Source organism: Athene cunicularia (assembly GCF_003259725.1).
Source record: "Athene cunicularia isolate RWA chromosome 1 unlocalized genomic scaffold, athCun1 chr1_part2, whole genome shotgun sequence".
NCBI lineage: Eukaryota > Metazoa > Chordata > Aves > Strigiformes > Strigidae > Athene > Athene cunicularia.
The window spans coordinates 28,060,587-28,075,960 of record NW_020799092.1 but is presented as its reverse complement, the minus strand read 5'-3'; the positions used below and the strand labels follow the sequence as shown (position 1 = coordinate 28,075,960).

General features: G+C 44.0%; 1 protein-coding gene across 6 annotated transcripts in view; it reads right to left on the bottom strand.

Moving 5' to 3' along the window:
• The window catches only part of SHISAL1 (shisa like 1), a 123,840-nt gene that overhangs the window by 12,295 nt on the left and 96,171 nt on the right, over positions 1-15,374 (bottom strand). For 3 of the 6 annotated variants that reach the window (XM_026867732.1, XM_026867733.1, XM_026867734.1), the window contains 3 exons: positions 11,310-11,633; positions 9,664-9,693; positions 7,419-7,962 (listed from right to left, as the gene is read on the bottom strand). In XM_026867732.1, coding sequence (XP_026723533.1) covers positions 7,947-7,962; positions 9,664-9,693; positions 11,310-11,633 — 370 coding nt within the window. In that variant the 3' untranslated portion in view covers positions 7,419-7,946. The remainder of the gene's footprint in view (positions 1-7,418; positions 7,963-9,663; positions 9,694-11,309; positions 11,634-15,374) is intronic. The other 3 variants (XM_026867735.1, XM_026867736.1, XM_026867737.1) reach the window with 3 other exon arrangements.

Genomic DNA, 15,374 nt, shown 5'->3' with positions numbered 1-15,374 from the left:
GCTGCGTCCCTTGGCCGCGCCACAGCCTGACCTGCTCCAGCAGCAGAACCATCTAGTTAGGAGGGAGGAATCTGCTTCAGCACTTGAATTTTGATCCCCAAATCTGTGGTTTAGCCCTGAGTTGTATATTTACTCCCAGTTAAACCAGCTTTGTTATTTGCCTCCGCACAATACGGGAAATTCTGTCATTTCTGGAAATAAAATGCGTATTAATGGCATGTGGGAAAAGCTGTATTTCTCAAACTAGTTATTTCCTTTACCAAAGAGCCTTATTACTTTCACTTTTCAATATTAAGAGGGCTAGTCGTCTGAGTCAGAGCTCAGGAAAAAATATGTGGTAATTACTGTGTTGAGAGCTAGGTTTCAATGTAGGATGAAACAGTCGTGTTTCCCGTAACTGTTCTTTCTGTGTATGTTTTTCTTTTTTTTTTCCTTCAACTGAATTTGTGTGGCTTTTCTAGCGGTATGAAATCTCAAAAATATTTCTTTTAAAACGATTTTCTGAAGATACTTCAAAAAAGAGCACGCAACACCTTTTCAAAATTATCAAGAATTAAAAAAAAAAAACCAAACAAACCAGGAGTAAAGCTGTTGCAGTTTAATCTGGTCACTATTTGGCTTCCCGCTGTAGATGTTTCTTTGCACATAACCATCCAAGCACTAAATAATTTTTGTTTATCTGTAGTTAAGAGCAGAAGGGTGACACCCACAACACCATCACTGGAAACAGGACTACATGCTGGAAGAGATGTTAGAAAGGCGGTTTTAGGCAGAAATGCCTCTTCCCTTTTTCCTCCCTGCCTTTCCCATGTAAAAACCCGGGGGGAGAAGCTGAGGGGTGTTGAGAGAAGAGGCCAAGGGCAGTTTTAGCAGAGTGCAAGAGGCAAGAAATGGTTTCTCTCTGGCGGTTGTCTGAGCTGGATTGCTGGCTTTACAACGCAATATGCTTTGAGGCCAGTGGCGGAACTGTGACTGGTTTGTTCTTTTCTGGTTGTCTCCCAGCTGCATCAAGGTATTGGTCTGCTGGGGTGTAAAACCTCCTTTGGCTGCAACGGGGCCTCTGTGCACGGACCCGTGGCGGGGAACACCCCTGCTGAGCGGAGAAAGGCGGGCAGGGCTTGCGTGGCATCACCAGGCTGAGGCATCCCCCTTGGTACGGCTTGGTTTGAATGGTAATTTATGAAGCACGGAGATTTTTGTTTTGAACAATTATGACTGCCAGCTGGTGGGTTATTCTGTTTGTTCTACATTGTTCTTCATTATTTACTCCATTCGTTTGCATGTGCACGCGTGTTCCGTACTGTGGATCTATTGTAGGCTCATTTTTTTCTCGACGCTCAGGCTTCCCGCAGCTGTCCAGTGATGACTGCACTTTTCAGGTGTGCACCTTGATATCAGACCGTAGTAATTCGGAATGAATAATTCAACAGCACCTACGGCACGCACACGCTGTAACAGAGAGCCCTGCTGTGCTGTGTCAATGTTCTTGCATCCACTATGATCTTACAGCATTTCCAAACCAAAAACTGGGAGCTGGTTACTCACACACAAAAATCATCCTCAGCCCTTCAGCTCTGCCGCCGCCGCCGCTGGCTTTCCGTGCCCGCAGAATGTGCGACACGAGGCCCTGGCAGGTGGTGCCGAGATGAGACTTTGCCCAGAGATTTCCATTCTTTGGTGTGATTATGCAGTCCCGGCGCGCTCCCGCTGCTATCAGCAGCTATTATGCAGCAGCTGCATAATCAGGCGTTTATTGGAAGAGGGGGGAAGGAAGAAGGCCACATGTTTGTCCCCTAGGTTCCCTAATGGTAGAGGATGAAACAATTGGGAAAAGCATTGTGTGGGTTTTGATGTGCAGCTGTTGGCCTGCGTTTTCTGACTGCTTTCTGTTAGTCCAGCGAGGATGCTGCGCCAGGAAAATGTGATGTCTGGGTCACGGCAACCCCCTGCACCGCCACGGGCTGGGGGAGAGCGGCTGGAAAGGTGCCTGGTGGGAAAGGACCTGGGGCTGAGCAGGAGCCAGAGTGTGCCCAGGGGGCCAAGGAGGGCAACGGCATCCTGGCTGGTGTCAGCACTGGCGTGGCCAGCAGGGACAGGGAAGGGATCTGAGCCCTGGGCTGGGCACTGGGGAGGCCGCCCCTCACTGAGGGGGTTCAGTTTTGGGCCCCTCACCCCAAAAAGGCCATTGAGTGACTCGAGCGTGGCCAGAGAAGGGCAACGGAGCTGGGGCAGGGTCTGGAGCACAGGTCTGCTGGGGAGCGGCTGGGGGAACTGGGGGGGTTCAGTCTGGAGAAGAGGAGGCTGAGGGGAGACCTGCCAGGAGGTTATAGGAGGTGATTTGTTTTATGTATTCCCAGGGAAAAGACAGGAAGAATCAACACGAGCATGAGTTGGCAAATGCCAAACCAAGTTTGCTTTTCAGTAGCATCACAACAAAGTTCGATTTTTAACACATCCACATTTTTGTCTTCTTTTAATTGCTCGGGCAAGCAGTGGGGCTCTTTTTAATTGGGAAGCCATTTTTTGTGGCCGAGAGGCTTCAGTGAATAGTAAAAAAAACCCAGTCAACTCCCAGCCCCTCATGCAATTTTCTTTAAAAGGTCTTAACATGCAAATTAGGCAGGCATTTTCCAGTTGATTATTTCGGTTGTTAACTTCAGCAGCGTAAGAGAAGTTTGGGACGTTTTTGGGGATTGAAAAGGGTGAGCTCTGGCTGGTTTCCAACCAATTTCTCTAAAACTTTTTATGTGAAACTGCTGGGGACGAGCTGTTAGCATAAGAATGATAAAAGCTGCTGGGTTCTGCAGCTCCCCGTGACTCATCACCTTTCCGAGACGACAAGTTGGGAATGCAATAGAAAATAACTTGCCTCCCTTGTCTGCATGACTGATTAAAATCTGTATCTCTAATCAACGTAGAATATAGTTAATGACTGTTTAATTAATTTAATGTAATATCTGATGAAGCTCATGGCAATTACTTTTCCACACGCTGCTACACGCTAGTAATGACTCTGAGCAGAAAGCAGCAGCCTGTGCAGCGTGCCTCAGCTCCCAGAGCAGCATCGCTTTAAGGACTGCACGGAGTTGCTCTAACACAGAATTCAGCCCAGAGATACCATCAGCTGGGTAATGGACACAATTCCTCTAACTACAAAGGTTCCTTTGCGCATAAACTACTCAACTGTGTCCTAGAGCACCAGTCCTTCAGAAAGAAGAACTGGAGCTGGAGCCTGTCCCCTTGCAGATTTGAGCCCCGCAGTCATTGCTCTGCGCTCCAACTTGCTGCTTTTAACCCTGTAAATGTGAAGTCTCCACAATATTCCATCTTTGAGCTTCTCTGGAGCCCAAGTAAAGGTTACCAACACATACAAACCACCGGGAAACAGATGTCCCGCCTGGGAAGTACAGTGAGGTGCCTTATTTCCCACGTCACCACTTTGCAGAGTTACTTTTACCCTCCTGTATTCTGTGCTGGGTGCCCCGTTTGCACCATTTGTGCACAGCATCACTCAGGCTGGAAGAGCACCTTGGGATCATCGAGTCCAACCCTCGGCCCGACTCTACAAAGTCCTCCCATTCCTCTGATGCTGTTTTACAGACGCTACATAGTGTTGTGCTGATTAAACTGCTTTCTCTGGCATTAAAGTAACATCTCGCTCTGCTTCGGGATCGCGCTATTATCTGACACTGGACCAACACTAGCAGCACTTCTAATTGTGTCCCAGCTACGTTTGTCATATTCCTGCCATTTAATGTCTTAAACTGGTTTTATCTTTCTAGCATTTCCCATTTCCAAGAAAACTTTAATAGTTTTTAATAGTTTTTTTATAGTTTTTATACTTTTTTAAAGCTTTCCAGGGGCGTGTTTTGTCTGCAGTGAACAGATTTTCTCGACCATTATGGTTGTCGATATCTGCATAGATGTATTTATGTCAGTGTTGATCCTGTAACTTCCCCCCAAAACCTTTTAAGTTCTTGAAAATTGTTTGCTGATTGACATCAGCATCCTCTCATGACTTAATGAACAGTAAAACTACTCTAATGTTTCTCGGATTTCAACGCTTTTTGATCTGTTTTGCTTTCGATACTTAGACAGCCACGTGTCTGATACCTTCCTAACGCTGAACAAACTGACTGTGTCTAACCGCTGGCCTTCTCGTGAACTCTGCGGCGAAACATCATTATGAAACCAAGGTCACACAAACACCTTTTATCACTTTTCTGATGAAATGCCTAATTGCTTGCTGCCGTTGTCTTCATCGTGATCTAATCAGGGAACAGTGAAAACAAAAGCAACGATGTGGCAGCTCCTTGACCTCAGCTCTCACTGCAAATAACCGCCCGGCACCGTCACCATTTATGGCCATGCGTGCAGCACGATCACATCAGCTTTTTGAGGATTTCAGCAGTGTCTGCCATTATTTCATGCCGAAATTTTAGCATATGCTAAAAGATTTTCTGCGACCCCATAAAAGGAATATTTACTGCATATGGCTTTTTGTTTAATAATAACTCTGAGAAGAATAAATTGGTCTGTACGTGATCTTCAGCTCTACCACCTGCTTGTTCCTCCTTGAGTGAGGGAGTTAACTGTTTCCTGACATCCAGAATAAACGCTGGGAGTTGATTTTTTCCAAGACACCCCAAGCAATGGGATTTTACTTCACAGACCTGATTTTTTTTCTTCTTCATTCTCACTTCTGTTAAAGCACCAGGTGTTTTTAGTAGTTCTCCAGGGCAGAGCCTACAGTATTCTGTCCATCATTTTCTTTTTTCTTTTTTTTTTTTTTTTTAAAGTGCTTCCTTTCAGTTCAGAACTCTGGGTTATAAATGTGCTACTCAGAAACTTGAAACTTTGCAGAAACACAGGAAAGCTTGCCATTTTGGATAATTAACTCCAGCCCCTTAACACCTCCCCTTTTATTTCTTTTACCACTTGCAATATCTCTGGCCAATGCTGTTGATTCTCCCTGTTGTTCACTTGTCTATTGGCCTTATTTAGCCTCTAGAAAAACCAAAAGCAAGTGGTTGAATTTTATCAATGCCATAAAAGTTTTGGTCCCTGCCAGTTCAAACTTAATACAGCTGAGACTGGTCATTCAATACAAGGTGTGGGAGCTACTGTAGATCCAGGCACTCTTAAACACGTGTCAGAGACAACTGGGCTGATATTCACTTACATGAATATATGAATATGTAGAGGATAAAACTTGGGAAGTCACAGCCCTTCCTCTGTGTGATGTTACAGTGTCGTGACATCACACAGTGCAACTGTGGGCTTCACTGGAGCAGCATTTTATGCTGGTATCTGCTGCTGCAGTGCTGTTAGTGGTATAATGTGGATGAGGTAACGATCTGGCTGCAAAAAATTCTGCTCAGAATATAGGAGAAAATTTAAATACCAACGATGCTTGGAACTGGTTTCCAGTATTTTGATTAGTTTTCATTCCTCAGTGTGCAGGGTTCATCTAGCAATGGTCTTAACTGCTCACTTTTGTTCTAATTGCTGTTTTCTGATAATTCATTACCACAGTCAAATCACTTCAACTGTACAGTCCATTTAAAAGCCTTTCTTGAAGCTGATGACTGTGACAGTCCCAGTTTGATGGAAAGGTCGAGAAATGGCTTAAACGGGGAGTATCAGTCAGCCCATACCTGGCGAGTCTACAAGGATGCAGAGAAGTAAGTGTTGCAGTATGGGGTCTATAATTTACAGAACAAAAGGAACAGGAGAGTGAGGCACGAAATGCACACTCTGGATTGCCTATGTACCAAGAGAAGATGCAGGATCTGTCAATACACACAAATCTTGCCTATACGCAGATTGAGGCGGGCAGAAACCTTGAATGTTGGCTTCACTTCATGTGCTAATGGTGAATTTCTAAATACAACGAAGAAAGCAAGCACGCGGTAACTTACGTAGCTCGAATTATTTAAATACAAATGATAAAAATGAAAAATAAATCGTCCCATTTATTTGCATGATTTTTTGCAAGTATATGAGACTTGGAGCACTGCAGGTTTTGAGGTGTCTGGTTCCAAGCCACTTGTGCTGTGGGTCTCCTGCCCTGCCATCAGCCAGGAGAGGGGGCAGGCAATGCAGAACCAGCTCAGGCATCTGCCTTTGCTAGGAGAAGTGATTTCCTTGGCCGTGCTTTTGGTTTTTAAGCTACTTCTATTTTTACAGTTCCACAGTTCCTAGCAAACAGACAAGAATATTTAGAAGAAAATATATTCAACAATATCTGTTATTCTAACCCAATCTATTTTGATTCTGAAGGGAACAGAGGCACACATCTGAGGGTAGGTGTTGTCCAACACACCCGAGGTCTGTTACCAGAATCTCCAGGTGATGTTAATTCCCAGACGGTTCTTTCACAAAAGCACTTACATGAATATTCAATTTTATTTCTTTCCATCTTTGTTAACAAACTATTGGTGCTCTGGCTTGCCATATTTAGCCTGAGTGTAATATAAAAGCCCAGGCAGGGGCTGTAAATATGCTTTGTCCTGTGATGCAAAATTTTGCGTCACAGCATCATTGCATTCCTGTTCGGTGATTTTTGCAAATGCAGATTTGAGATATTTCTTATTTTCAAAACACTTCAAAAGGAAGGGGGTGGATTTTGTTCACTTTGTTGCTGTAAATATCTGCTATCAAGAGCAGCCTCTGCACAAACCCCTCCCACTAGCCCAGTGCCTGCTGGTTTTGGTGGACGAGGGCCACGGTCGCACTGCGCAGCCGGCCTGCTTCAACGCCAACGTCCCAAACCAGATGACACGGGCGAGGCTGCACGTGCAGCTCTTGGGAATTACTGAAGCAGACGACTGCTGAATGCGGGTGTTGTGCTCCAGTGACAGTCTGTTCCCTGTTTCCAGAATTTGGTATCGAAGGGAATCCTTTCCTGTAGCCTTTCTAGCCATCAGCAAAGTATTTATTTCCTGCGGTTTTTTTTTACAGAGTTGCTGTGGACATGCTCAGCTACCTGCTGGATTCTAAACTCTGCCAGTATTTTTATAGGCTTTTTCTCTGTTTATAAGTGCTTTGGTAGTCGTCTGAACAGGTGTCAAGTAGCCGGTGAACAGCAGCAGGCTAAAAACTATTCTGTTTGTTGTCTGACGGACAATGTGACTCGGAGGAGATCCCAGCAAAAGCAGACTGCAACATCTAATAAAGGGATGTAAAATGTCTAACCCATTCCAAACACATAAAGGAAAGAGGCACAGGCTTACCCTGCTGGGCTGATACTTTTCCCGATTCTGGACAAGCAGCAGTTTTTCCAAAGCTTGGGGCATGTAGCATGACACACCTGATCACAGAGCAGAGGTTGGCTCTGTGTGCTGTTGTACAGGGAGGCAGGGAACGGGGAGGCAGGAGTGAGGCTTCAGGACAGAACTGCCTGTTGATTTTCATACCTGCTGGAGGCGGGGAGGAGTTTAACGTCGCCAGAGCAAGGCAGAGAGACCGTGTTCATCCCTTCCCCTCTCACATCTGGAACACAGCACAGACACGGAGAATGTGGAGGAACTGCTGGGCTGCCCTGGCCCACGCTGCCTCGTGTGCGCTCTTCCTTGCTCAGTCCGACCTTGTTTAGTCGTTAATAATTAACAATATTCCCACGGTTGTGAGAACACGTTTTTGCAGGAGTCAGGATTTTGGTTCCACAACTTGCAATACTTCATTTTATTGCCTCCCTGGCGTGTGCTTTGCTGAGCAGTAGCGAGGGTTTGCCTGCTGCTTGTTGCCGTGTGACCTCCAGTTGTGCAAAGCCGGCTCAGGGCTCACCAGAGGCGGCTTCTCACACGGGCTCGTGCCCTGGAGGAGCCGCGGCGAGGCCGAGCGCCGCCGTTCGCCCTCGTTCCCTCGCAGCCGGGGCGGTGTTTGGGTTGCAGAAGGTCCATCCACCACCGGGACCTGCCGACCGCGCGGCCTTTGGGCAGCCCTCAGAGGGTTTCCATACTAAAGAAGAAATCAACATTAGTTGGGCCGCGAAATCCGGACACTAGGTGATGAAGCAACACTTTGCTAAATCGGGCTTGAAGTTCCTGAGATTCGTGATCGTGGTGCCCGTCCTTGCACGAGGCTGCCGGCCCCCGGCAGAGCAGGGCTAACGCTGCCGTGGCGGTACCCGGTCCGCTCTGTCCCCGGCAAATAACCAAGTGATCTGCTACCACAAAACGTTGTAGGGGATGGTTGTACCCACTCTAGACTACGATCTGCCGGATGTTTCTCTCTGACAGATCTGTTTCGGTCATTGCTTTCATTGCCATTTTACAGCATTTAAACAAGAACAAGAAATGATAAAACAAAAAGCACTTGTATTTTTTTTTTTTTTCATCCAGGAACACCCCAAACTGCTTTACTAATTACAGGTTAATCCCGTCATCTTTCCCAGGACAGTTTCTTACACTGTCTGCTCTCTGCAACAAGGATACCTAAAGTCTTCAGTATTGCCGAGATTCTCAACGTGCAAAATCACTTTCCTACTATCACCATGTAGCATCTTCTAGAACGGGCATGTTTTTTAACTGTATTAGGATAAATGTAGCACAGGAAGCTAACAGCTTCACCACCTGTCATCCTGAAAACTCGCAAACTGTTTTGGAAAATGCTTTTAACGGTATTTAAGTTTTTATGCCCTGAGATAAATGCGTATCTCACAGGATTAAAAAACCATCTATTTTGCATTTTCCAAAAGCTCATCTGTAAACAGGGACTGTTCTTACGGTGTGATACCACCGATATATAAACGCACGTAAGTGTGTTTGTGAGGTTCTAAAGAAAAACGTTAATTTTCTCTATGGAGGGAAAAACCAGGATAAAGGTAGGACACGTCACAAATGCCGACACAAACTGCAAAGTTGATTTTATAGAGTAGAAATCTGCTGTCACCAAAGCCTCTAAGAGGTTGGTGTCATCATGCACAACAATGGATATTCAGGTGTAAAATACAAAAAAAGATATGAATAGATTAGACGATTTTAAAACCAGTGATGGAAATGATAAATCCAGTAACTCTTGCTCTTCTACTGATAGTACAATTACATTTTGAGAAGACAGCACTGAGGTCATTCATCGAGTACAGACTCTAGCAGAACTGGACTCTGAAACTAAGCTTAACTTCTCTATGGCAGAATTACCATATTTTCATGTATATAACCTGCAGATTATCTAATGGAGAAATAAGTCAACCTCCTCTTACTGTCTTAGCAGTTGCTGTAGTACACAGGTCTGTCATCTTCTGAGGGAGCCGTTTACTCAAACCCTCTTTCACATGCTGAACACCTTGCCTGTGAGCACCAGGGCCTGTTACCTCTCTCCTGGTGTTTTTTATGTACCCAACCCAGACTGAGTCACCTATTCACTTAGTTAAGGGGTTGTGAGTTTCAAAAGTTGCAGGTTATAAGCTTGAAAATGTGGCATCTCTTGTAGTGTTTTACACGTGGAAATACAAAGGATAAACAGGGTTTTGCTGGGAAACACCCACTTGTTTCTTCCACTGAGCAGTGGAAGTAGTAGGAAAATAAAGAAACAATTTGATGGGAACAGAGGGGAGCACAGACAGAGAGTTTGCTGGGGAAGGGGTGAGGGCTACTGGGGTGACTTATCAATGCTCATCTCCTGCAAACACAGGAAAAGGAGCATATGGGATATGCTCACCTGATCCTAACACACATTCCCCGCTTAACGCTTCAAAAAACCCAAAGAAACAGAACAACAAGGTCAGTAACGGGAAGGGACCAAGAATCACTCACAAATTATTGAACAGGTTCCTCTACTCTGTAATGGTATGGCAGAATTGCCAAATGATGCAACCAGGCTAATATTTTATATGTATGTATCTATCTATCTCTTCATGCAGTCGTTAGGTGTTTACACGCACACACACACACACACGTATTAAGCTAGAGTACAAATGTTGGTCTTAACCCATAGGGCAATTCTGACTGAAGACTGGGAAATCAACGCGCAAAAAAGCTGAAGGAATTCGCAGCAGGAAAAAGGAGAGAAGAGGAAGGAGACACGAAGAGTGCTTACAACCAAGCACAAGAAAGTCTGTGTCTTAAGGAGCACCGTTAGACTGCTCTGTTTGGACAAAGCCTGCTAGAATGGGCCTTAAGTCTGACCTGCACTGGATACGTCCAGTACTGCCTACTATGCCAAATGACCTCCTTTGTCACTGCTCCTTCTCCTTGGGTCAAACTATCCCTACCTTTTCCACTACAAAAAATCTTCAACCCTATTTGCTCTAGACTGACACTTCAAATGAAGGGGCAAGTTAGGAAATTGGAGGACCACTGCCATCCCCGTCCCATCTGAGCGCTACCCAAAGGCTTCAGACCAAGATCAACCTTGTGGCTTTACATGCTCTGCAGCTTCGGGAGCTGCTGCCACCTCTGTCACCCTGCTCATTCTTACATCACTTTAATTGCCAAAACTCAGCGCTCAACCTTCTGGAAGATTTCTAAAATAAACTGGCGTCTCTGTACCCTCTCTGTCCCCTTCCAAATCTTCATGCTGTCTTGCCAAGAAAAAAGTCCCTGCCTTTCTTGACACCTTATTCAGAGCATCGTTTTATTCAGCTCCCTTCCTCTGCTTCTGTTTTCTTTGGCAAAACCAGTCCAAAATCATTCAATGTCATTTTGTTCCCTGGCTATCAGTATTTAGTTTATGCTATTTATACTGCAAGTTCTGCCTCCTCCTCAAGTATCTGTCTCTCGTTTGGTCTGGGGTTTTGGGGTGGTTTTGTTTTGGTTTCGTAGCATTTAACTTTACAGTAGCCTAGTTGTGTCACTCCGTCAAATGAGATCAGGCTATGCTTTTCTGGCTATGCATATAAAAAAATCCTAACCTGGTTTTTATGTTGTTCCTGTGTCTCATGCCACAAACAGTGTGGATTTGTGACATCTCGCACTGAAGCTATCTGAGTGTCGCTATTTATACCATCTTTTAAAACCAGACCAACAGATAGATAGATACACATAGCAATTAGTCTTTGGCACCTGATTAAAATTCATTTTATAACGGTCGGTGTAGAACAAAAGAATTGTAGTTTATTTGCACCACAGAGTAGTGAAACTATTTAGCACTGAAAAATGGCAGCCTCTATTTCTCTGTGAACAGTATGAAAAGATGTCTTAATATATTCCAGAGTAAGAAAGCACTTCTAATAGTAATTCTTTAAGACAGTTCATGATATAAAGAAAAATGGGGCTGTTCAGCCGGAATTCCAAATACAGGTTATTGTTCACACTACGAAACAACAGAGACAAAAAATAGATCAGAGTATGGCTTCACTTACTTACCAGGCAGATGTACTCTGAAAAGACATCAGGGGTGGGCTTAAAGCATCTCCTTTTAAAGTATGTACTGTCTGTGATGTTTGAGGCTGTAGCTGAGTTTGAGGCTGCGTCTCTGGCTGAGGCTGTGTCTGTACTTGGCTTGGATCCTGAGCAGGGTTAATCCACTGGCTCTGTCCCTGTGTCATCCACTTTCCCTGGATTCCCCACCGCGCCAGGTAGAATTTGCAAATGTCATAGTTCATTGAAGAGTAATACAAAAGGTCCAGTACCAGCAAGATCACCACAAAAAAGCCATAGATCCACACTCCTAACAGTGCACTGTAGTTGCTAGGAAAGAAAAAAAAGGGAGAACAAAAAAGTTACTCACATATCAGTAATGGTTTGTTTCATTAATTCAATATAATATATAGACGGATCAAACAAAAAATTTGCTTTTTTTGTTTTTATGTCCTTAAAAAATATTTATTATTTCAGTGTAAATACATCTAATTATGCACGACGGGAGGTTTTTAAAATCTAAGCCCCTCTGTCTTACAAACATTTTTATTTCTCCCTCTCATCTGTGTGTTGGTATCAGCACAGAAATTAGGTGTACAACTGGCGCCAACGCTCCGAGTGAGGCCACTGATGTGTACGTGGCTGACGGGTCGTAGGTCTTACTCTGAAAATTCTCAATAGTCCCTGCTATTGGAAACATTCACTGCTGCCATGCATTTTAAACCACTTCTCCTAACAGGTGTTTAACGTGCTTGGATTTGCTCTGAACTGAATAACTCATTATTGCTGGATACAGAAGCCACAACAGAAGTATGTTTAGGCTTTCGAGATCAGCTGCTGCAGATCCCTTAGTCTGCTGATTATAAATTTAAGAAGGAAGAACACTGACAAGTTCATATTATACAACACACTCCACACAACGAGGAAGATAGGCACTAGGTTTACATTTTATGTTGGAGTAGTTCTAATGTGTACATACAGGTTGGGTTCATGGTTGGACTGGGCGATCTTCAAGGGCTTTTCCGACCGAGATGATTCTGTAAAGGGCAGGAAAATGATCTACTGCTGACAGGGTGCATGGAGCTGTAAAGCTATGACGGGTGACTGACGATGTTAAAAGAAGAGGGGGGAAAAATGGGGGAAAAGGTGTAAGGGGTCAAGAATTTGCAGATCAAAATGAGGAAGAAGTGCTAAAGCTCTGCTGGAGAGACAGAATTGTTAAGAGGAAAACGACTGCCAGGTGTAAATGCGGTTTGGGTTGGGAATGTGTGAGTGGGGAGGAGGAGGAGAGAGCAGAGGAGGGAAGAAAGGGGAGGAAGGAGATCCTGAGGTATGAGCCCAGGGGGCTCACGGACCTCTGAGCTCATGGGCGAGGTTGTGTACCGGAGCCTGTAAAAACAAGAGCAAGCAGAAGGGGCACCAGCAACAAATGTCATTAGGAAGAACGTCCTGGAGAAAAATCACACCGGAGTAATTGGTGTGCAACCCCGACCTACGTGCACCTGAACTGACCACGCTCCCCCAGGCCCCCCGACGGACAGCCAGAGCCACCGCCAGCAACTGGATTTTATGAGAACACTGATCAAAGCCGAAGTGCTGTGAGAAGAACAAAGGCTGAGAAGACACATTATAGATGCAAGCCAGAAATATAGTTTGACATTTTAAAAACACGTCCCAAGCCTTTCTGGATCTAAAACACTTCAAGTCTCCGCTTTGAACTTTCACTTCCATTTAAAACTTTTGCATGACTCTTTCATTTTATACTTTAAAAAAAAAATAAAATCAGAATTTTCAGATAAGGAATCTGAATTTTAATTTCTGTGTTGCTGCCTGCCAGCACTCTGGGAGCCCGATGCTGCTCTCCAGGGAATGAGTTTTTCACTAGACAGATTTAACACGTTTAGATTAAATGAGGTTCCACAGCAAATAATAAGTAACAGGAGGAAGGTCAGAGCTGTTTGTGAGTCTCTTCCCGTGTAACTTTAGGATTATGCAAACCTAGGATTTAAAAAAAAATTTGTAATAAATTTCCAGGAGGATTGGAAGAGCCTTTGCCTCCAGTGAAGACTTCCACGTGCGTGCCTGGCTTGGTGCAGCAGTGGGCAGACCGTGGTGATGCATTATGATTTTCTGCAGTCCAGGAACTTGGAAGTATAACGGGATCTGGTTAATCCAGGCTTCTGAGCAGAGCTACTCCTGACTTTCAGTGGATTTATTCCTATTGGGGTAAACTCTTTATTTTCTGCTAATATAAATAAAAGGGAAGTGAAGGCTGGAGAAAGTCAGGAGGAAATTCACTGTAACAAATCCTGTTCCTTTTTATCCCTAACGCCAATAGGGCCCATTTTACACACAGATGAGCTGTATTTGATCCACAGTAAGAATGGAAATACTACAAAACATGATATTTTTGTCTTGGCAGCAATATGAGAGGCAGGAACATTTCTTGTAGTTAACTTGAAAGAATTTGTTTGTATTTTAGGTCTGTAGTTTCACCCATCACAATTTTGGTTCGCAAAAATTAGAGCTATTTTAAGTGCTACGGTTTAAAGCAACAATTTATTAATCATGCCATATGCGAGTTATCCATCTGCTCCTTCTAAATAACATCTGTTTCTCACAAGTACAAAAATAAAAGGCTGCTTTACTTTAATTAAGAGACAGTGGGACAACAGCACTATCAAAAGGGCCTTGTGAAAAATCACAAGCAAAATTAATACGTAGTATGTTTTGTACACAGAGGGAAATTCCGTACTTTGATGTTTTCTGTTTCTCAAGCGATTAAGATGGTAGAAAATATTAATTTTGCTGATGGGTACTAATTATAGTAAAAATTTAAAAACTTTCCTACAAATTAAGAAGATGTCTTAATCGGAAAATAAACAATCTGAGATAAACCGAATAACAGTAAGGCCGGAGACACAGAAAGAACTGGGAATCGATAAACTCCCAGGACCTGCTCTCACCTCACTGAACTGAAGGATTTAATTGTCAAAGCAATTGAATCTTGCAATCTGATTTTCCCGTCCTTTTGTACAGAATCATAGCACGGTTTGGGGCGGGAGGCCAGAGGTTTCATTTCCATTAAAAACAAAGGGTGAACAGATTCCAGGATTGAAATCATAGGGGTCTGTTCCCCCGCAGGGAGGGTCAAGTGCAAGAAGCTGCTCTGGTGTGGGGGTGTCTGCTCTGCCCTCCCCCTGCGCCGCCAGCGCTCCGGCCCCTTCCAGCCAGCCAGTCGGGAGGTTCCGGTTCAGCACATGATTTTTTTTTTTTTATCAATGTAACACTGAAAATTATTTCTAAAGCGATGTTGCCCAGTCCTCTGCTGCTGCCGGCACACAAACACAACAGCTAAACCTGGAGTAAAAGTCACAAGACAGTTTCTTTTTAGCTTCTCTGTGAGGCAGGGTAATTCACGGATCTATCAGAAAGGCTTAAGTGCTCATTATTTTAAGATACTTCATCTTTTATATGATGTCTGTATGGTATGGCCTTGATGCAGAGCCAGCTTGTGTCAACGGAAAGATTCGCTCTGACTTCAGTCAGGAGTCTAAAGACAAGAAATACTTTTACCATCCCATCTACAGGATCCTGCTTAGATTCTTCTAACATTCCTACTCACAAATGCAAAGACAGGTTCTTTTATTATTATTCTTACCCATGTGATTCCTTCCATTTAATTCATTAACTTTTTCAGACAGATGACAAGCAGATTAGGACCAGGTTTGTTTTTTTTTTTTTTTTAAGAAGAGTCTGTTGGTTTTTAGATGTAGCACATGAACAGAAAATAATTCATTTGGAAATTCAGGCTTAAAAACCCCTCAACAAATCAAAACAACTGTGAAGCAGAATTCTGCATCTGCAGGGTTTAAAAGTGAGCAGATGGACACGGAAGCTGTTTCTTTCCCATTTCTCCTAAAACGGGGCTGTTACTTGCAGTAGTAACACTCTGTAAGTATTGCCCCAAGGAAACGCAATCTTACATCCTAGCAAACGCCTTGGTACTTCTAACACCGAGGGAATCTGTGCAGTTTATGCCTGTACGCTTTAAATGTGATTTCCCCCCCC